Source organism: Mizuhopecten yessoensis, unplaced genomic scaffold, assembly GCF_002113885.1.
Source record: "Mizuhopecten yessoensis strain PY_sf001 unplaced genomic scaffold, ASM211388v2 scaffold10867, whole genome shotgun sequence".
Taxonomy (NCBI): Eukaryota; Metazoa; Mollusca; class Bivalvia; order Pectinida; family Pectinidae; genus Mizuhopecten; species Mizuhopecten yessoensis.
The window spans coordinates 1576488-1600900 of record NW_018408761.1 but is presented as its reverse complement, the minus strand read 5'-3'; the positions used below and the strand labels follow the sequence as shown (position 1 = coordinate 1600900).

General features: G+C 34.6%; 1 protein-coding gene across 1 annotated transcript; it reads right to left on the bottom strand.

The window, feature by feature from the left end:
- On the bottom strand, positions 1 to 23797 carry LOC110463152 (NADPH--cytochrome P450 reductase-like). Its single transcript, XM_021517541.1, has 15 exons — positions 23677 to 23797; positions 19090 to 19296; positions 18477 to 18531; positions 17371 to 17499; positions 16608 to 16757; positions 16109 to 16233; positions 15679 to 15768; positions 14554 to 14652; positions 14179 to 14295; positions 13768 to 13886; positions 12687 to 12865; positions 10626 to 10775; positions 10182 to 10446; positions 8482 to 8710; positions 1 to 7765 (listed from the first exon to the last, which is right to left on the bottom strand). Exons 2-15 carry the CDS (start codon positions 19272 to 19274, stop codon positions 7621 to 7623), a joined length of 2037 nt encoding a protein of 678 aa, XP_021373216.1. The 5' UTR covers positions 19275 to 19296; positions 23677 to 23797; the 3' UTR covers positions 1 to 7620.
- Positions 23798 to 24413: the final 616 nt, after the last annotated feature.

The window sequence follows — 24413 nt, the reverse complement described above, 5'->3', positions numbered from 1 at the left end:
CAGTATAGAGTATGTTTTAATTACCAAAAATAATCACAGGCTATAGTTATCTAATACCAGACTTTGTAAACATTTTCCAGTCTCAATTGTTGTGTATTATGTTGACAAATATGAATGGCAAACAAATATCTATTATTTTCAAATGGTGCACAGAGGCCTGATATTAAGGTAGAGTACCCCTGTGCTCCGTATTTTATCGCCAATGAAGAAGAGTTCCAATCTGTTTCACATCTGTTTTGGAGTTGCTTTCCCATTTACTACAGCAATGAGTAATATACAAAGTACACCATCATAATTTCCTTTTCAACGAAAAAAGGCTTTCAACCCAAATTGTCTTTGTTTGAATATAGTAGAAGTAACAAAATTTCACAGGAAAATAACTGTTTGAGGACTGGATCAAGAAGCCAAGTCCCTGTGTCATGAAGATTAACTCATTCACCCCTGAAGACACATTTGAACTCTTTCAATTGAAAAGTTGGAATAACAAGTAGGTAAGAGATGGATCAACAACAGCAGGGATTCCGTGAATTAGGAGATTTTATTTGTTGACATGTTTCGGTAGGCTACGCCTACCATCATCAGAACAATTTTGCAAATCATGATGTCATTTTATTGTGAACCGTAATTAGCCTACCGAAACCTGTCAACAAATAACTCCTAATTGACAGAATACCTGGTGTTGATGCTCTATCTCTTACCTACTTGTTATTACCTATCGTCACGGACTTAGATAGCAATCTAATTCCGTGCTATCGTCTATGAAGCTCTATTAGAATACTCCAGTATCCACCTGATTCCTCCACCGAGACATCTACCAACCAGCACCTATAGGAGGTTGGACTCCTCCGCCTCTTCCTGCGTATTTTTCCACCAAGGTTGGAATAGTTCATTGTTCATTTCAGGGGGGAATGAGTTTAGAGTTGTCAAAACCATAGTGACTAGAACTAATATAACGGGTATATATATATACCATATTTATATCTGATTCCTAGTACATATACCAAACTTTTACCATATATCAACAGGACAACCCATGTCATTAAATGTGTTAATGAAAACTTCAGAAAATATTTTTCGTGAGGTCAACATAAGTTGTGTAAAATTTTATCAATCAAATTTGACAGTTTTCCAATCATACAAATGATTTCTCGCCATAAGACAAGAAAATATAATGGTTATTACAAATGAAGTTTTATTAAAAAAAACATGCAAGCACATTGTGTAACCTTGGTTTAGTGGTATAAAATGTAGTACATACTATGTTAGTGTGATACAATGGTAGTGTGATACAATGTATTTGGTTTGAATAGTAAATAATAGAGGGATGGTTTCATGGTAAATACACAAACAAAGTAATCATCTCCGACAGATTTCTGAAAAATACAAGATTAAAATTGGAACTGATCAAAACTGCACAAAAACAATGTTTTCACTATTTGTCTTTTTTTAAACTACAAAACTCTGAATAAAATAACTGCAGTTTTTACAACTCCATTGAGCCTTTATTGCTTGATGAAGCCTATTTTTAATGCCAACTCTTTCTAGTCGTTGGTTCGGTCTAAATTACTGCTAGGCAGGAACTGGTATGAATTTTAAATTACATGAAAACTTCACAACTTCTTTGTTTTCTGTTATTACATCAATGCTACAATTCAAATTATATCCAATTACTTACACAAACGTATGTATATGTATATATATGTATAGACCTGTAGGCTGTACACCTAACATTACAGATTCTGTATACACCAGATTCTGTATGAACTGGCCAAATGTAGGTTTAATCATGTTACACTGTAATCAGTACTTTTTTCATCAGTACTTTCAAAACGCCCATGACCACAAAACATAAAAGTTGTTCCATACAAATATCTAAACTCAATTACGCGATGATAAACCTGATAATTTTTATGACCGAAATCTGTAGCACCAATACGCTCAATAGGAAAAATTCACTTTGAGCAAAGTTCTGTCACACGAACTGCATCTCATTTAAGGAGTTCCTCAAAAATACACTAAATTTAGTGTTGTATAATAATGAAAGCTTGTGTTTAAAGTAGCATCATGGAGTTTGGAGTTAGATATCATTCATCAAAATCATTCTCAGTATATCAGAAACACATTTATAAAGATTTCTCCTAACTAAAAGAGAAAGGTAAATCTGTCTCTTCAATTTATTGGGAGTTGTAAAAGTAATACATAATAAACTGCATGAATGGTATTAAACTGTTGGTTCCGTAACATTAGCACAAAAAAGTTTACCAATCAAACAATAATAACAATAAATTTGTTTACATGTGTCCATGTGCCTATATATAGTAACGAAAAGGTTCACTACATTTTTAAGCTTTATATAAAAATACAATATAAATAACATATTTTTACACTTGCTAGAAGAGATGACCACATTAATTCAAGTGTGTTCAGACAGTTTTTGGCAAATTGAAATTCATATACTTTGGAATATGGAAAAATTAAATAATTTAAGTTAACCAACTCATTATTGGTTATTGCTGGTCCTGGTATTAATTTTAAACTTCGAATAAAGATAGAAAAAGAGGCATAAAATAATGATACAAACAAATATCAACTATACAAAGGAATATCTTTAACAGGAAAACAAGTGTCCTTCACTATAACCAAGAGATCAGATCAATGTTAATCCAACTTTCAGAATAAAACGTTTGATGGTTTTTTTTTCTTCATTTTAGTAGTATTTTGCATGCAAGTTCAATTATTTCTTATATTTTAGGTAAAAATGAAATATTATTGACAAATGTCTTTTAATAAAAGTTAAAATCCAAAAAGGAATTTTAGGGTAACTGTTCATCTGTTGAAGTACGAACAAGTAAAATACACAATACATGTACCTACAGGTGAATCGCTGTTAAACAATTGATAGAAATATACACAAGATATAAACTAACAGTATTGTTAATCACATTTTTTATCCACAGCAAGCTTTTCTACATGTACAAACAAGCCCATTTTTTTTTACAGCGGATGACCTCAAGCTTTATATGTATAAATCACAATATTTACATTTCCACTGCAGTCCAATTATAACCAAATCAGAAGAAATTGCATTCATAGGCTATGTACACAATGTCAAGAGTGTCTTTCTGACATTTTTCCTCCCAGCTCGCATATACTTTGAATTCATCATAAGGAACCAATATTAAGGAGACCTTAGGCTGTTCCATGAATACAGCGATAACACAGACACATTAATACTGCAAACATTTTGGAAAATTAAATCTCTAATGACCACAAATGTAGACTGAAAATTTACATATTAAATCAAATGTTTTCAATGTTCATGCCAGTATAAACTCAAGTCATTATATTACATACCAGTGCATATTCCTTCAAGCCATGCAGTCCCAACATCCACACTGAATCAATCCATATACATGTATCAAACATATACGCTCATTCAACACTTATCATGAAGAAAACAAAATGAAAACATGTAAAATGTATTACATAATTTACATATTAATTCTGTTATTTTTTGTAATGACTAGCTCCTGTTAATATATAGATGGAACAACTACCCCAAGATGGTTTAGTGGGGTAAAATGGTTCTTTTTGCATCTAATAATTTGCCTGAATACAACAAGAAAGATACTAAAAATGTTCAAATCTGATAATGTTTTGTTTGTATAATAAAGATACTCCATTAATACAATTACATGCACAAACTCATTGCAAGACCAAGTTCTTCATAGCATGTGGACCACAAATGATTTCCAATTATGGTAACTAAAGTGTACAAACGCATCAGTTATAATCAAGAAAAAGAGTTTAACAGAGGTTTTTTTTTATTGGAATCCATTAATTTAACAAGATTCAGGAAGTTTCAGTAAAGTCAGATGGAATGAAAGCAACCTAGATTTATTTTCAATTACTCAACAATTTAAACTTAAATTTAAAGTTTATGTTAAGAATTAGACTGGAAGGAAGAAAATTGGAAGAGTCAACAGGAAACAGCCTTGTATCTGTGCTTCCATCCCATTGTTCTTTGCTGCATCACAATTGATGACACTGATATTACACAAGTTATGTATTGTAAATAAAGCCTTCTTAAGGTGACAATTTTATATAACTCATTCACCCCTGAAATTTCAAAATGAACTATTCAAACCTTTGCTTTGGAAGAGTTTAGATGTGTCTTCAGGGGTGAATGAGTTAACTTCCTGAGTTTACATGTATGTCGATAATAAAGCTCCATCTTTACTTTTAACAAAAAAAATACTCTTTATTTTGTATCTGTTAATTAATTTATTGCATGTCAATAAAAACAAAATTAACGAAAATCCTATATCAATAAGAACATTAGCGGGCAGTTGCTGTGTAATTGCAAACCAAGGTTTGATGCTTGATAGCTGATCAATTTGTCGCTTAAATACTTAAAACAAATAACAAACACATATTTTATTCAACAGACAACTACATAAATATTCCATAAAGCAAAGCATATATAATTATAATAAAGAACAGCTAAAGTGCTGTGTATTTATAATTACTACATGATCAATTGGCTAATTACAGACAAAATGGCTTAATTACATTCATAGCCGGGGTGTACAATTCCATGAGCGGAAAACTGGGTTTAGAACACTTTGCATCAGAGCTATGAGAAAATTTTCAACCTGATAAAATATGTTGGGCTCAAGGATTTTTTTCCAGCTGGCTAGTATTACTCTAAATATGAAACTGTACACCTCTGCTCATTGTATGCAAATTAATTAAATTACATAATTTGTACAATTAATAGTAATTATGTATATCTTTTATGCTTATTTCAATCTACAAAATTCATATATACAAAGCTTGCGAATTATTGAAATACTGATTACATCCAACATCTAAAAAAACCCAGAATCAATCCATGACTTAGCTACTTTATCCACACATTTTCGGAGAAGCATCATCTTTATACAACATATACACTAATAACAAGGGCAGCCCTCATTTAAATTTAAAAACATCTTTGGTTTAAAAAATCAAACCATCTTTAGGTATTTTATACAACATGTACATGTATACAACATGGACAGCAACTCTATCTTTGAAAAGTCTCAACACCACTACCTTATCTTTGACAGTCTGGTTATATTAATAGCAGCATATTTAACCCATTCACCCCTAAAGTCACATTTTAATCTTACCAATTCAAAGACTGGGCAAGTCTAATTTAGATAGGTAGGGGTGAATGAGTAAATACCAAAACAAATATCCATGCTCCCCACCGCACCTTACCCATTAGTTAAACACATTTTCCAGATGACGATCGTATCCAGACATATCTTCCTACAATAAAATCAAGCTGTTGGGTTTATGGGGCCAGTTAGGAAAAAAACACACACACAAACACACATTATACATACATGTACTGTATTTCTTTTCTTTTTATTAAATGGTGCTCCACAACACTATGTGATGGGCATTTTTTTTAAATAATAGTGGAAGATGTGGAAATAATCCCAGCACTCCATTTACCCCTATCTTGATAGGTAGCTGTTGGACTGATCACCAATAATACAGTACAATTTATACAGATAGCAAGTGTTGCCAGAGATTTTTTCCACTAGCTTTGATAACACTGGTTAATTTACACTTTCATTACTGTTTTATTTATAGTGCTATTTTATATTTTTAATGATCGTCTATTTAATCTTGAAAATCAGGTAACATGTGAAGTTCGTCAGTCCAGATACTTTGGTCCCAGAGAAATTGTCTGAATAACAGTAATAAAATAAACTGAAACAAAACTCAAATCTGACTGGATTGACAAAGGTCAACTGTGACTGGATTGACAAAGGTCAACAGTGACTGGATTGACAAAGGTCAACTGTGACTGGATTGACAAAGGTCAACAGTGACTGGATTGACAAAGGTCAACTGTGACAGGATTGACAAAGGTCATCTGTGACTAGAATGACAAAGGTCAACTGTGACAGGATCGGAAAGGTCGACTGTGATGGAATCGACAAAGGTCAACTATGACTGGATTGACAAAGGTCAACTGTGACTGGATTGACAGAGGTCAACTGTGACTGGATTGACAGAGGTCAACTGTGACTGGATTGACAGTGGTCAACTGTGACTGGATTGACTAAGCTTGTAACTGGACTGATGTCCTAAACTGTAACAGGGTAAACAATGCTCCAGACTCGTGAGACAAAGCACCACTAATGACTGGAATAACAAGGCTCAAATGTCAAAATCAAGTACATGTGTAACACTGGCATGATGAAGTCCTATTACAAGTTTTGTTTTTAATGAAACTTAATTTTTTTTCTTTCTGATGAAATTTCTGAGTAAATTAAGTTTCACACAATTCTTTATCTAGGTAGTTTTGCAGGTTTTTTTTGTTTTTTGTTTTTAGTTAAACTTTTTGATATTTTGCCCTCGATTCATCTGTCACTTAAATCACTGCCAACATATACAAAGGACTCATTTACCATTTTACTTAAAAAAATCTTAAACCCAGTATAACAAAACTTTTGCTGGATATAAAATGATGGTAAGATAACAGGGTTTTATTGTACAATTACCTAAAATAACAAGTTCTGGTATAGGAATTATCAGAAGACGTAGAAAATATTTAAATAATAAATCAATTTCATAAAACCATTTCTCAAAAATATCATTCTGAACAGCTAGTGATTCATTTACCCTTTCACCCATATGTAACTTTAATTGACTCTGCCATACATTGATATGGATGAGTCCATTATGGTCTACAGTGGTGAAAAGGTTAAGCTTACCAGGTTTGAAATACCCTTGGGCCAATGGACAGAGGAATGAAGAAGCAAATCATTGTTTATCTACCTACAATATATAAATATACACAGCAGGAATTCATAGGATAATCAACGATAGTATAATTTGTTTATAAATCTGTTTATTTGTATACAATCTTATTCATACCAACATTCTAAATTAATTAATTCTTTGTCATTTCATTTATACAAGAAACCGTTTTAATATATTTATAATACTTTATCAATTGATGTGTTGGAATCATAATCATATATTTTTAAAACTAAATAATTAATGTTCATCAAGAAATAGCCAAACTTTTCCAGAATGTACCATAGTGCCGCAGGTTTTCAGAAAAATAACAGACTCCACACATTAAAAACATAGACTTCACTTGAATTGAAAACAATTCTACAAATGCTTATTGTGTTAAAACAGAGAACAGACAAACAGAAGTCAGTAAAATAATTGATTTCTATACCTGATTGTGTTTACTGACCATTTATCTGTGATCAATATAATACACAATATATTATACACAAGTTTTGCCCCACAAAATTTTCAATCTTTGGTCTTTCAAACAAACGGCCAATGTTTATTATCTTCCATTCGTGACTTTCAGTAAGTATCTGAGTTTCATGCAAAAATGTCCAGTTTTCAATTTAGTAATCTAGCTATTGTTCAAGGACAAAAAATGATGAAACATCACATGTGATTGAAAACCCATTCTATACTACAGTGTTCAATATACTGGTGAACACTGCCACATTTAACTGTTCAAACTATCACAAGGAAACACCCTTACGTAAATGTTCACAATGTAATGTAAATTCTACACCAAAAATAGGATCAACTCCACACGTCACAAGAGTAGCGTCCCTTAGATTGCATTTTCTTGATGTAATCAACAGCCACCTGCTGCTCCATGCCTCCACACTCTGTCAGAACCTTGAGTAGTGTATCGTGGACATCACGAGCCATGTTACGAGCATCACTGAAATTGACGTTAAAAGAAAATTATTTGATTTCGCGTGTTCTGTTCAGATTTCACTCAGTATCATATAACATGATACAGACCTAGTTCGCTTTGTTTCACTGCAGTTGTTATTTCCCTAAAGTAGGCACATCGCACAAAATGAAAGAAGGTCAGCTAATGAGCTGTTTTTTTTTTAATTTACCAATAGCTGTCCCAGAGATAATAATTAGATAGTCATTTCAAGTCACTTTTTCAAGGTCCAACTCTAGTTTCCTCAAAGTTTTGGACTTGAACCAACAATAACAAACACTAAGGTACACTCACAGCTGATTAGAGCCGATTCAGTTATGCACATTACATCTGAGAATGAAATCACACAACTGGACTATTAAGTCAACTCGCAAAGATCAGAGATGACATTTAAAGCATATTTTCATTGGGATGATATTCCAGATTTTTTTTCCTTTTGAGAAAATAAAGCAATTTTTAGCCAAGGTCAGCCTGTATTTGGCTGTAAAACTAGGCAAAAAAACCCCACTTTCAGCTCCCTTATGTGGGGCAAGATGAGTTTTGTCTTTTAAGATATTAGAGATTAAAATCTTTTACAATGGGATGCAAAATAATGGGTGCTAGTAATGAAGATGTATACGAAAGATGAATAGAAAAGGAAGATAGAACACCAAAGTTATGATAATTATTGCTGAAATGAAAAACAGTATTCTGATATTACTTACCCACACACATATATATGACCTCCAGCATCAAGCATTTTCCACACTTCCTCCTTATTATTACCCAGTAAATGTTGCACATACACCTTGTTTGGACCATCGCGAGAGAATGCCACATGCATCTTAGTAAGTGTGCCATCATTCTGATAGTCATTTAACTCATCCTCGTACAGGAAGTCTTGTGCCTTGTGACGACACCCATAAAACAACACTGTGTCACCCACTGTTTTTCCTGTAAAATGCAAAAACAAAAGTATTTCACAATTTACAAGTTGAAAATAATCGGGATGTTACTGTAAATTAAACAAAATTGCCCTCCCCCACCCCAAAACAAAACCCTGTCAAATTTAAAACAAGAGGCAGAGAGGGCCTGTATGGCTCATCTGGATATCTAAGCAATCATGGAAAAATATTCTTTAAATGAGATCCAAGGGAATAGGCCAGACCCCATGGCCAATCCTTGTAGCATATCTGTATTAGATTTTTCATGCACAGCAATATTATGTATAGTTATGGGGTGGGAATCTCAACTGTTTCAAAGCTGTGACTCAGAAACTAGGTCCCTAGGGTAATGGCCAGACCCCAGGATCAATTCTAATATCATGACTGCATCCGTCTCTTTATGCCCAGCATTTGTATATAAAGTTTTCGAGTGGGGATTACAACTGTTTCAAAGTTATGAACCAGGAGTTAAGTCTCCAAGGGTGGGGCAGACCTTGGATCAATTTTAATATCATGACTGTATTCGTCTATTTATGCCCAACAATTGTATATATATACTTTTGGGGTGGGGATCTTAACCCTTTCTAAGTTATGACCCAGGGGTTAAGTCTCCAAGGGTGGGGCAGACCTTGGGGTCAATTCTAATATCATGACTGCATTCGTCTCTTTATGCCCTACAATTTTATATATGGTTTTGGGGTGGGGATCTTAACCGTTTCGAAGTTATGACCCAGGGGTTAAATGCCCAAGGCTGGGGCAGACCCTGGAGCCATCCTGGAAGCGTATGTTGTTCATCTCTTTATACTCAGCAATTGTTTATATGGTTATAGGGTGGGGATCTCATCTGTTTCCAAGCTGTGACTCAGAAACTACATCCCTTGGGGATCGGTCAGACCCTACGGTCTATTCTAATATCATGACTGCATTCATCTCTTTATGCCCAGCATTTGTATATGAAGTTTTGGGGTGGGATCTCAACCGTTTCAAAGTTATGACCCAGGGACTATGTCTCCAAGGGTGGGGCCAGACCCCAGGGCCATCATGGAAGCATATGTGCATTCTTCTCTTCATACTCAGCAATTGTATATATGGTTATACGGTGGGGATCTCCTATAGTCCACCCTAGCAACACTGATGTACTAGTTTGGCCAAACAAATAATTACTTCTGTTTCTGCAATCATCCTCAGATAAAAAGATGGTAGGTAGCTATAGGTAAAGCAATTCTTTTTATTTTGGAAAATATTTAACTGTGCTTATATACAGTAGTGCATTGACTTTAACAATGCATATCACTTAATGCCAATAAGAACTTAAGGGTCGGCACAAAAGTCAAGGGTAGGTAGGGTTAAACGGAAACACACATTTATTTATATTAGGCCTTAGGGATTACGATGTAACAAAGCAATTTATTTACACCAGGAATGCAACAAACACTGTTTTCTCTTTCAAACCTGTTTTCTTTATCATAAATTTTCCTTACCATCTTTGCGTACAAACTGTCTCTCCTGTATAAATCCTCGGAAAGGTGCAAGACCAGTTCCAGGACCAATCATGATCACAGGTGTATTTGTCTTGAAAGGAAGCCTGAACTGTGATTTGCGGACATAGATTGGTACTTGATACTTTATTCCATTGTCTGGTTTTTTGAGTGCCAGCCAGTTTGTGGCAACACCTTCTACTTCACGCCCTGTACGAGTATTGTACTGTACAATAACCGCAGTGATGTGGATACTTGTAGGATGAATCTGTTGGAAAATCAAAAAGCGATGTTATTGTATGCTACAAGCACACAAAAGTAAAACATGTTAATGAATTATCAACCATCAGCATTTGTTCTACCATTATAAACCTTATTGGGTTAAGTGCCTTAATAAAAGCTCATGTCATTGAGGGTGTGTCAAATAATTGTAAAATTGATACGTACCTTTGGTGATGATGAAATGGAGTAGTACCTGGCCTGTAACCTAGGCAACAATTCCAGTAGGTGGTCTATAGGTGGCATTAGAGATGGCAGGCTCTCGAGGACCGCCAGAATGTTTCTATGATCTTTGATGATCCAATCACTGTACGATGCCTGTCACAACAAAAAGATGTAAGTTACTAAATGTTAAGCTGTATCGTGGTAAAAAGAGGTAATGAGCAATCAAAATTCCTTCTGGTCAAACAGTATTGTCATTATGGTGTATTACGAAGGCTAATAATTAAAACCAAATATCCAAAGCAACATCATCCTCGATATCTAGGTGTTACGCTCACTTTCGCTCTCTACACCCCTGGAATATGTCATAGCAAAATTGAAGGCTCGGTGTGAGCAACCTTTTTGATGAGACAAGAAGACTAGTTCAATCCTTTGATCTCACCGTCACATAGCGGTAAAAACTGACAAGCTTTGAAGTCGAGTGTCTCTCCTTTGTAATCTTCAAAGGACAGGTATTAGCCTAGCAATTGGTCAGGGTTTTTTACCCGAGACCAATCAAACAGCTATATTGGTGCCTTCAATTTTGCCATGACATATTCCAGGGTTGTAGAGAGCGAAAGTTAGCATAACCCCTGGATATCAAGGATGAAGCAACATAAGTAGAGTAAGATTGGTCAATGCAAGTGAAATAGTAAGGGAGTTATATGCTCCAGACAAATCTAAAACTAAAGCCTAGAGGGCCTGTAGCGCTCACCTGGATAATAAGCAACAATGGGAAATTATTCATATTACATAAAATACCTCCAATGGTTCAAAAGAAGAAGGATTTTAAAGATTTAAACCTCAAATTCTCCTATTGGGCCCCACAACTCTGCAACCAGAGGGGCCACACTCTTCGTTTATACTAAATTTAGTCCCCTTGATCCAAGGATGCTCCAGGCCAAAGTTAGATGAAATCCCTCAAATGGTACAGAGGAAGAAGATTTTGAAGATTTAAACCTCCAATTCCCCTATTGAGCCCCACAACTCTGCACCAAGAGGGGCCACACCCACCATTTATACAAAATTGAATTCCCTTGCAAGAAGGATGCTCTAGAACTAATTGGGATAAAATCCCTTCATCCGTATAGTAGAAGAAGGATTTTAAAGGTTTTACCTATTTGGACCCACCCCATTCGGAACACCTCGCCTATGCTACCTAGCATAGTAGAAAATGACGAAAGGGTATTCCGAATGGGACCTACCCCTCTCTGCCCACATGGGACCACACCCACAATTTTTATAAAATTTAATCCCCTTGGCCCATGGATGCTCCAGACTAAATTAGGATAAAATCCCTCCATCCCTACAGTAAAAGAATGCATTTCAAGATTGTACCTCTATTTCCCCTATTGGGCCCCGCCCCACTGCCCCCAGATGGGCCACACCCACCATTTATAAAAAAATCAGTCCCCTTGCAAGAAGGATGCTCTAGAACTAATTGGGATAAAATCCCTTCCTCCGTATTGTAGAAGAAGGATTTCAAAGCTTTAACCTCTATTTCCCCAATTTTGCCCCACCCCTCTGCGCCCAGGGGGTCCAAACCCCCCGTTTATACAAAATTGAGAGTCCTTTGCTCAAGGATATTCCAGGCAAAATTTGGATAAAATCCTTTAATATTTATGGTAGAAGAAGGATGTTAAAGGTTTTACCTCTATTTCCCCAATTTTGCCCCGCCCCTATAAAAGGGACATTAACTCTGTATATACATTATATAGTAAGACAAAAGACTAAATTTAAGTATGTGATATACTACCATGTTAGGGGCTCACGTACAAAATCTGGTAATTATAATTGTTAAAGTATACCAGGTATGTATGCATCAAATGATGCACTATGAACAAAGGGCCACAACTCTGTTTATCAACCACAAACCTGATTTCAATATTTTACACGGGTCCATTCCAGGTACTGGCATACAAAATTTGACAATGGTAGATGACAGAGCAAAATGATACACAGATTGAATGGTGGACTGATGGGCCTGAACATTTTATATAAATTCTAAAACTAGATATGTGAAGGTACCTTAGATTCTGGAGATGAAGATGTCATTTTGACAATGAATTCCTTGTCCTTTTCATTACCATACTCCGCCAGTTCGCGAAGGATGTGAGTACGGGGCATACTTGTGATGTCCAGGTAGTGGGACAGAGCCGTTCGGTAGGTGGTTGGACAGGGAAATGGGTGCTTCTTACTGGCCTCCTCTGTAACCAACATGTATCAGATATTAATATCCAGCCCTTGTCGGCCATGAGATCTTGTGTTTGAACCCAAGTTTATTGGTTGGTGCAATTTCAAATTTTGGTGTTGGAAGCAGCTTGTGTGACATCTAAACAGGGTCTTTAATAATTTTGTAATAATTGTTGTATTGAATGTCCATGTCAATTTATTTTTTATATGTAAAATTGTAAACTCTTAAATTGTCTGAAAGCTGAATTCTAACGTATTTTCAACAATATTGCACTATATAAAAGATATAAAACGCTGTGGTTAAATTGTCCCGGTAAAGAAATTATAATAATAATAATAATAATAATAATTTGAGGTTCTTATGTACGGCTTTATCACAACCTAGTTCGTAGGTCGTCTCAAAGCAGTTCACAAATTATTATCCGTGGTTATAGGGCCTTTGCAACCAGCCAATACCTTTCTCAACTCTCTGGGGAGCATACAGCCGGTGCTGCCATTTCGGCGCTCACAGCTAGCATTCTACAATTCTAGCAATGCCCAACCACATACAGCTGAGGAGACTGGAACAAGCGGAGTAAAGTATCTTGCTCAAAGATACAACACAGTGCCGTGCCATGACTCGAACCGGCAACCCTTTGGTCACGAGCCCGGCGTCCTACCACTAGACTACCATGCCTCCATAAACATTACATAAATACCAATTACACGAATGACTTAAGTGGTAAAAAAATACAACATAGCTTTAGACTTAGTTTTAGCTATCTTTATGTTACATATTTTACATGTATGCTTATCATTGTTATACTCATTACACTTTGAAAAGCTAAATGTCAAAAAAAGTCAAAGCTTATGAAGTGATATCAAAAGAATAAAAGAAAGAAACTGATAGCAATTTTCAAAACTTTGAACAGCTCACCATCAACATTTGTCAGCGTGAAAACTTGGTCCAGATCCACATTCAGACGTTTGCCAATTCTGTTTACAATGTCCTGATTATTTACGGGATAGACAGCCACATGATCTCCTGCCTCGTACCTTGATAACGGAGAGAACATTTCAAAATAATCAGGAAATATTTGCAAAAAGGTCAGAATGGGTTCTATACATTCAAGAATGAAAGCTTTATACATGTTCATGTATTAACATAAACATTAGATAATCAAGAAAACATTTGCACAGTGACATACATCTGATATATTATTATAGCACTTTGTACAAAGTATAATTAAGATGTACTGATGGACAGATGGACAGATCGATGGTAAATGCAAACACATATTCAGCACTCAGGTATGTAACTCTTAACCTATAATTTAACTACCAGTACCTGATTTTTGAGCCGGTGATATCAAATTCTATATGCATGCAGGAGCGGTCTCCACCCTTGTGTAACTCTCGGTTGACATTAACGGGAGCTAGGTACGGATTTTTGGCATCGTAGGGTCTGTAAAAATAAGTACAAAGACATATACATTAATGTAAACAGAAAGACTGTTAAAAATAAGAATTCAGTCTCTTCAAGGTTACCTAAAAATGCTCATTGAAAATAACATTTTTCACTTTTTAGTAAAAGTAAAATGGCTATATATAGAAAGCAAAGAAGATTTGTTGGAAATATATGTCTTTCTTTAATAACCTTCAGATAAAAAATAAGGAAATGCTACCTTCAGACTGTTTTTGATGAAGATTTAAAGTAACTTACGGTTTTTGATTTCTGAATGATCCAAGTCTTGCTATTTCTCCAGAATACGTTTTCTCCTTAAGCAAGTCATCATAGGTTGTTAGACTGTACTGTCGGATACTAGAAACAAACAACAAGTTATAAGGGTCTAGTCAATCAAAGCCTGAGTATCACTAATAGCAAGTTAGTGCAGCATATTTTCAGAAATATTAAAACTCAAAACTAAAACTATATGTACTGGGATTAAAACAAATCATCAGAATCCCCAAAAATTCAAAACTCCTAACTATTTTGAAAACAGAAATAATCTGATATCTCCAACTATTATGGTTTGGCTTCCAGTAAAATATTTTGACATTCTTATATCAATAAATATGTAGAGAATAATACATGCTTTTTTCCATATCACACCCAGTATCAACCCGAGACTGCAATATCAGCCCGAGGGCTGATATTGGTCGAGGGTTGATACTGGGTGTGATATGGAAGAAAGCATGTTTTATTCTGTTTTTTACATACTTACTAATAAAAACTACTATCTTATGATCTATTTTTCTTTTAAAATATTGAAAAACAAAAAAATCCAAAAGAGGTGTGATACGGGTCTTGCGAGCTGATACGGAGAAGGCTGATACGGGTTTTGGGGTGTGATACGGCGGGGGCTGATATGGGTTAGAGCAATTGTGTCGTATCGCATATATACAAAAAAAAAACGTATTTATTAGTAAGTATATAATAAACATCAATATCGACAAAATAACATAATTCTTTTCTTTTTCATCAGTGTCTAAAAAACTTACACTACGACATATTACACCGTTATCTTTCAAACACAAACTGCTGTACATTCTTTTTATATCAGTTTTTAGATTTCTTCAGATTAAATTTGTTCCGTCCCAATGAAAAAAATGCAAGTTGGCAAGACTAGCTAGCTCAGGAAGATAAATGGCAGCAAGGTATTACCTCCTCAATGATAAAATAAAATCACAAATTACTGTTAACAGACTGTGATATTTTTCAAAATACACTCACAACATTTTCACTCTTAAAGAGGAGCAAATCAATCAAATTATGTGTCTGTTTCTAACTTTTCCAGTGTGATTCCAGATAATTAAAATGGTTTCCAAAATTAAATTAAACACTTACTTGAATTGATCTCCAGTGGCTTCTACTCCGAAGTGTTCACATACAGCTGGCCAAAATTTCTCTTTCCAGGTCACAAAATCTTCTTCAATACTGAAAATAAATTTCCATTTTTTCTAGAGGGACTGTATGTATGTATCCCTCAGGGTCATTTATTTTGAAAATTTAAATTCTTCACAGTTGTTAAATATCTTCCTAGTTATCCATTAAAAGTAAAAAAAATAAACATCATTAACCCTTTCACCCCTATGTAACTTAAGTAGACTCGACCATGCATTGATCTAGATGAGTCCATTATGGTCTACAGTGGTAAAAAACAGTCAGAACAATGAAGAGATCTATAGCATTTATTATCCTGTTCAAACATATTTATTACTTTGTAAGAATTATTTTACAAGAATTCATTTCATATTCCACGAAACAAATTACTTACTTTCCATCATCGTCACCACTACCGAGTTCATATATTCTCTCTGCTCCCAACTCTTCAAGTTTCTTATCCATGAACTCTCCCATAGCATTAAAATGTTCATAGGTCTTGTTACCCAATCCAAAAATCTGTAACAGATCAAATTATATGCAGAGTTAACTTATTTTCATCAATGATATAAAATAAATTTACACCTCAGATAACTTATATTCAGGGCTGTGCAATTGCTCCAGCCCAATGCATGGAATTAGTAGTTGTTATATAATTTGTGATTTTTTTTCCATTGTTTACAATGAAAATAAATGCTTAGCTGGTATTATTTGTCAAAATCTGCCTGTGGTCTAAATACAATATGGTACACACTTGATGTTAAACCTGGCATAAAAATTTGTAAAATTTACCCAATTTCCTTTTTTTATTAGTTTAATTTGGTTAGTAATATGAGGGGAAATATCCATGGTTTACACCACATATTTTCTTGTTCAGAAAGTGAGTTACTTACAGCAAATTTAATTCCGGTGAGATCAGAGTCTGCGTTTTGTAACCAATCGTAAAACTCCTGAGCATTATCAGTGGGATCGCCTTCGCCGTATGTCGCCATGCAGAATATTGCCAGTGCATTGTCTATCTCTTTTAACTTCACAAGGTCTTCCTGCAGTAAAAAATGTGATGCATTTTTAGTGTCAAATTCTTATTGTGGTTATAATAACAATGATTTGGTCACTGGAGTTGAAACAAAAACAATACATTATGTGATTAAAACAGAAAATACATGTACATATTTCATAATAATAATAATAATATTAATTTCAGGTTCTTATATACCGCTTTATCACAACCTAGTTCGTAGGTTGTCTCAAAGTGGTTCACAAATTATTATCCATGGTTATAGGGCCTTTGCAACCAGCAAATATCTTTCTCAACTCCCTGGGGAGCATACAGCTGGTGCTGTCATTTTGGTGCTCACAACTAGCATTTAACAATTCTAGCTCAAAACTGAAAACATTGTCCGTTATTCTTAAAGAATCATTCAACAAGGTTTCTGAAAGTAAACTATGTACATCACAATGATGACTTTAATAACAATACTTTTTAACCTCCAATTCTTTTAGATGAACTTAGCTTGTCAATTAAAATAACAAGTATACATTGTGTTAATTATGTTAATAAAGCTACTTTTAACATTTGAAATATGTGGAAAAAAAATAACATGTTTTCTCATAGAGTCCATTGCACATGACTCAATGTTCACTAATTAAGCTCACCATTTCACATTCTTCGGGATCTGCCACCATGCCCTTCATTCCATAACAAGTGGCGTCTTTCGCTAAACGCCCAGCAAATTCCTCTGCTGTTCCTGTCTGGGACCCGTAAAACACTATCACATTCCTTCCCTGGAGAAAAAAATCATGGTTAGAATTGTATATAAAAATGTCAAGATTTTAAATTGATGGTCAAACATTAAGGCTTAGATTCATAAATAAGGTCTTGTTATATATGTATCAAGGCTTAGAACAAGAAATAAGCACTTGCAGTTTATGAAGGTTCTATATCATAAACAAGCTCTTGCTATAAAGGAAGGCTCATATTCAAATACATATGTAAAAGCTCTACGCAGGTATGATTGCTCAGAATCAGAAATAAAATAAATTCTTGCTGTCTAATAAGACTCAGATACATTGTATAAACCTTTGTTGTACATGATTACCTAGAGAGATATGCTCTTGCAGTATCTGAAGGCTCATGCATCAGATTCAGAAACTTCTTGCTGTTTAAGAATTTTCAGATTCATATGTAAGATGTTTAATGGAACAGGGAGTATAGATAATCCAGCATTATTCTTGATGCACATATATGCTTATACCATTTTTTTCCACCAGTGATCACAAGGTAACTTCAAAGATTAATTAACAGGGTACTGATCTGAGTTGATATATATCAACGAGTATTTTTGGTTGCAATGGTGACTAAAACATACAAACTTTGTGCCCCAAGACAGTACATTTACTGTGCCCCAAGACAGTACATTTACTGTGCCCAAGACAGTACATTTACTGTGCCCCAAGACAGTACATTTACTACCTGTTTAATGGCATACATCATTTTTTATAAACACTTTCCAGTCTGTTCAACTCAAAACTTCCTCTAAAAGCCTTTAAATCTTATAGTATTTTCATTTAACTATTTAAGAAATTACAACCTTCTGTTGTAAACAAATGTCAGTTACGTGATTACTATGTACACAATACACAACATACCTGGTGATCAGTAATATGTCAAGGTAAAATAGGATTCATAATTAAAGAAAGAGATTTGCTGTGAGCATAAATACCTCAGATATAATTTCGCAATATTAGAATGGGAAACTTACGGATGATTTCAACTTCTCTATAAATCCGGTGTTACTAGCTCTGTCCTGCATAGGCCTGAAAATGAAATGTTTAGGGTTTTTTTTACACCTGCAGAATTTGTCATCTTCTCATTCACCTAGGGGCAATATTAAATACAGTTGTATTGTATATTATTCAATTTTCATGATTACATTGGTTTTGTGATGCTGATTTAACTGACATTTGAGAAAATCTAAACTCATGAAAAGATTAATAACAGTTGCAACACTTACTGTCAAACTCTGAATAAATATTTGTATTTCTTTTTTATTTGCAGTTTGTCTGCAAGTTTATCTCCAGGCAAGATATATCAATAATTATGTCATGTGGCATAAGAGCTTTCTGTGTTCTTGCTTTTTTTGGTTTCCTGAACAGTCCAGTTTCTTAATACAGTGAATCGTCCCATAACCCTGTGAATTCGGTCTATTGTGGCCACTTATATCCAAGATATGACTTCAAATTTCACACTTGTGATGGACATACATACATTGTTTATCTAATTTAACTAGAAAACTTTTTTTTCCCAGACACCAACTTGTACAGGCTTTGTTCCACTGCACACATTTACAGATATCAATTAGTTTATATACTTACTGGACAGTTAGCTTTTTAAATGTTGGTTCCTCTTGTTTTTTATTCTTGAAGAAGAAGTAGTATACACAAACGCCAGCCAGGGCTGACAGTATGAAGAAATCAAGGGTTGAGAACATTCCCTCCTCCGCTGCGACTGCTCCTGCAGTCTCCATAGGGATCTCCGAATCTGGTACACCATTACTCATGTTTGTAGTTGATTATTCAGAACTGAAAAAAAATATCCAGATTATCACTATAAGGACAATGATCTGAAATTAAGGCAGCACTCAGGATAAATCCAGGTCAACACGAATGTTCTTCAAACAATCAATCTTAGCTATTTATTATATAGCTTAAAATCTTTGTGCCACAAAGACAAGGTAGTTATTTTTTCACATTACAATGCATATATTAAAATATTTTCCACTTACAAATGACTGAAAAATATTTGAGAATTAATAAAATGGTTTAATTTACATATAGGGTAATACAACAATGTACTCAATAGAAAAGTTCACACTGGTCTTCATTTGCCCTCAAATTAAACCAAATCTAACGAGTATTTGGACATCTATAGTTAAATCTCAACAAACCTACCAATTAAAATGTCTTCATCAGAGGGAAAAAATAGTTTTTATTAAATCGACAGGCTATATGGAGAGACACATTTATGGTATTTTCACTGAAGTGCTTCTTGCATAACATTTCCTGCCCCCCCCCCCAGCAAACAAATATTTCCTGTCTAATTTTGTTCCTGTAAAGTATATTAAATGTATACCTAATTAGAATACTATTATACTTACAAATATGGAAGATGAATTCCATTATTTATAAATCTACCAAGGAAATTTAAAGACCCTGGAGTATTGCTGTGGTTTTTTTTTATAAATATTCGTTGAAAAAAATCTTGAATTTTTCATTTTTGAATGTCTCAATATATGTACCGGTATGTAAACGTGTTAGGAAAAGGAAATAATTGAAGCTGACAAATTAAATAACCCATTAGTTATATCTATAACATATATCAATAGCCTCAATTTAATAAAATAATTCAATTCTATATATATTCATGATCATAATGCATCGTGTGTATCAGGTAGTGATGATGCATGCGCCGTAATTAAGCCTGCATGAAGTTTTAATAAGACGCTGCATGTTAACTTGAGCATGGATTTATGTCTTTTACAGTTAGGCAGGAAACTATAGGAAATATTTCTAGTGATTGGATGAATTTAATCCATGCATATATAATCAATATCCACACGTTTAAAAGTATACCCAAAATGGATATGTGTCACTGTCACAGCTAGAGGGCAAAGTATCATGATCTTATCTCTTATGAGTCATCCTGCATTGTGCAATACTGAAATTATAATCATTCATCATTTCATGGACTAACATCATTTTCTTAAACTAGCTACCATAATATATTAAACCTTATATCCCCTCCTCATTTAGCCTTTGTTTGGTCATCCTATCCCTTCATCATAATTTATCATCTGAAAACAAATGTCTAATATGTCAATTTTAAAGTAATTTTGAAGTGTCCTATACCTGGTATTACTTTTATTTCCCCAAACTACTATCACTATATATATATATGTGCCTAGCACACTAATTAGGTCAATTACAGACAGTGCTGGAAAATTTAAAAAGCATTTTCTACCCAGAAACAGGAACTGTTGTCAATTAACGCACCTAATATAATGATCCACTAAACACAATACACGAGGGTACATATATATTACACCTTTATACAGTTAGGAGTGGCCTGTAGGTGTCTACGTATGTGCCTTGCTATGTTTACTTAGTCAATACCGCTATCTCTCAGGCATATACGGCCTCGAGGGGTATACCTATGTTGAAGAAGCTTACTTATCATAGACTTAAGGGGTTGAGACTGTTAAAGACTAAAGAGTCATCAAAACTGATGCTAGAATTTTACCTATCAAACAAAGACATTACATAACAATACACAAATACAATAGTCAAATTCAGAACATCTTGATTAGCAAACAGGTGATTGAGATAGCAATATAAAACATCTTTTTTTTTAACTTGCATTAATATCATATTCATATCGATTTGTGAGCATATATATATATACAGAATTTGTATATATACAGTACATGTGTATCAAGCATTACAGCCATAATAATAATACAGTACTAGAGATAATCCTGTATCATAGAAAAATGTAAATATGACAGGTCCTGAGGCTGTCCTGAATTCGAACCTGGGACCTTCTAATAAATTTATGACAGACGCTCTATCGATTGGGCTAACTGGTCCACAACGATGGACCCAGTCAAGTTCCACTACATAATACAACCTTTGTTTCTGGGGAGCAGCAGTCGTAGTGACACATATGTCATACAAAACAATAAACAACAGAGAAGATACAACCAAACTACAACAGGACATAGATATAGACACAACAGGAAAATGGGAGCAAGACTGGCTCATGCAAGTTCATCATTATCTCAACATCAACAAACGCACAAAAATTAAAAGTTATTACAAAGTCCACAACCACATATTACAACAAGAATATTTCTCCAGTAAATACCTAGGTTTAATACTACAGAGCAATCTTAAATGGGGCACTCACATTAAAAACATCAATACAGTATGGGAGGATTGGTCGAGTGGTTAACACTTCGGTCTTCCACGCAGGCGTCCGCGGGGGGGGGGGTGTTCGATCCCCGAAATCATCGCACGCATGGAATATCAGAGAAAGTGTTTTTCTCCTACCCACGCAACTCAAACAACCCAGGTGGAGTTTAAAATGGTCTGGGGTGGATGTTGCATTCAAGTGAGGTGGCACTATAAAAGATGCCTTTGGAAGCACGGTATTACTACAAACAGAACACAATACATCTCCAGTACACACGCAGGCATACACACATAGGGAGATATTAGCCAGGTGGTATGGGACTAGTAGCTTGTAGCACCTGATAAGGCAGCTCTCGCAAATTCCTCAAAAAGTGTATATCCTAATTGTATTAATTGTATTTGTATGTACTGTAAAGCGCTTTAGATTGGCTTACGTTAGCTAGATAGGGTGCTATATCAAATGTTGTATATTATTATTATAATTTATACAGAACAATCTCGGATTGCACAGTACACCGACATCAACAAAATCACTTTCAATCATACAAATCACTAGGATTCTTAAATTGCAACCTGAAACCACACACAACATATAGAAGAACATGCATACAAAACAATAGTTAAGACTCAGACTGGAATACTGCTCTTCTGTATGGAACCCATACAACACATTCTAAATCAACCAGATAGAGAAAAATACAAGCACAATATGTACGCACACAACAACTACCACAATACAAGCTCTGTACAACACATGATGGATACTCTAGGCCACCATCACATTAGATTTCCTATTAAATCATGTAGCAATAGACTGGAATAGACCCCCAACATCCTCATACTAACAGACCCAAAAAACATGACATGTACACCCTTACACTAACATATTTCTGCAACAAAAGACACATACAAATTAATACTCATTGCACACACCAATGACCATGTACCAGCAGCAGCAGTAGAATGTGCAACACTAAATGACTTCAAGGCTCGTATCCCCTGCACTCCTGCACAATAAACACATACACAGTTTTTACTCCACTTACAAAACAACTGTACAAATCTTTACACTATTGAGTCCTCCCAATAAGCACTGTCATAAAATTTACTGTGCCATTAAGGTTTAAGAAGNCCCATACACACACATCAGTTGGGCCAGACTGTTGCAAATTCATGTATTCACTGTTCAATCCCAGAGACGTATAACAAACCTTACTGTTTCCAATCTTATTAAAATGCTCATAAACACTGTATGTGATTAAAGTAACATCTGTATTTTAATCAGATTGTAGTGTTTTAGTGTCATAATGATGAAATACCATGCCGATAACTTGAGCCTCACATCTGCGACAATACACTAGAGGTGGTAAGCAGATTATTGAAAGAAGAAGCATGGTACAATCACAAAAGCCTGAATTTCTGTCAAAAACTAATAATAACAGTATTACAAAAAAATACTATTTTTGACAGAATTTCAGGCTCCTGCATACAATGAAGCAGAATTAAAGTAGACATTTTGTCAGCTAACATCACGCCCTTTAATTTAGGCTTCCGTCTAAAGGCACAAGCCTCACCTGTCAATACGATTACCGTCAATACACCCACAATATTATATATTAGGTGTTAAACGACGAAGCAAACTCTCTCTCTGCCAATCGACGGGGGTCATAAACGAGGACGTCCGTTTTTAAACTCTGATGAACACATGTCATTTAAAAAATTAGACATGATGCACGATCAATGTATTACGTTTTCACTTATTTGCCAAATTATTCACAGATAACAACCATCATAACTTATAAATTAGTAACAGAATCAGAACAGGCAAATAAAGTTCCTACGTGACAAAAACGTTATATAAACACCATGAGAAAAACGTCACATCAAATTTTAGCGATTTCACGTTATTTCTTCGCGATCATTTACTCCCAACATATTACCGAAACAGATTACAGCGAAAACAACGAACATGCAAGAGGAGTTTGTTCTTACCCATATATTTCGCATGTAAGAGAGTTGTCAGTGGTTGTTCAATAGCCCTGGCCGACAACTGACGATTCGCTGACCTGAGTCTGTCGAGTGAGAACAGTGACACTAGCTTGTTCCCGTGACGTATAAAGGCCAGGGAGTGTTCATTTTTTCAGTCGACCGCTGTAATGTACTGTTATGATGTAATATTATAATACATTTTGTCATACTATTTGACGTAATATTTATTTTAAATCATTATATACGCTATCTCACTCCTTTTGATTGCTGATATGTTGGCAAATATAAGGATTATCTCCATGGAAAGTTGCACTTAAAATATATATATATCAATTAACATACTTATATGAAAACATATCAAGGGCTTTTATAGGTTTCTCTATAAAACACTGTTTTTTAAATAATTTTTAGATATGATATATACTTTTCATAATTAATTTTTGACCGGTTTATTAGTACAGACACGGAATTAGATTTGTTATCTAAGTCCGTGGTACCAGGGACGTATACTGTCCCTGGTGGTACAGAGACGTACACATACAGATAAATTGGTCTGTGGAACTCTTTCGAAAGGAAACCATAAATAACTAAAGCAAGGTGTTTCCTTAACACATTTTTTTTTTTTTTTTAATATTAAAGCCTTTTTTTTTGCATTCCATGTGGTACACATGTTTTATCATTATATTACTGATGCTGAATAGTATTTCAGAATTTACATTTTATCAGTGATAAAATGTTGG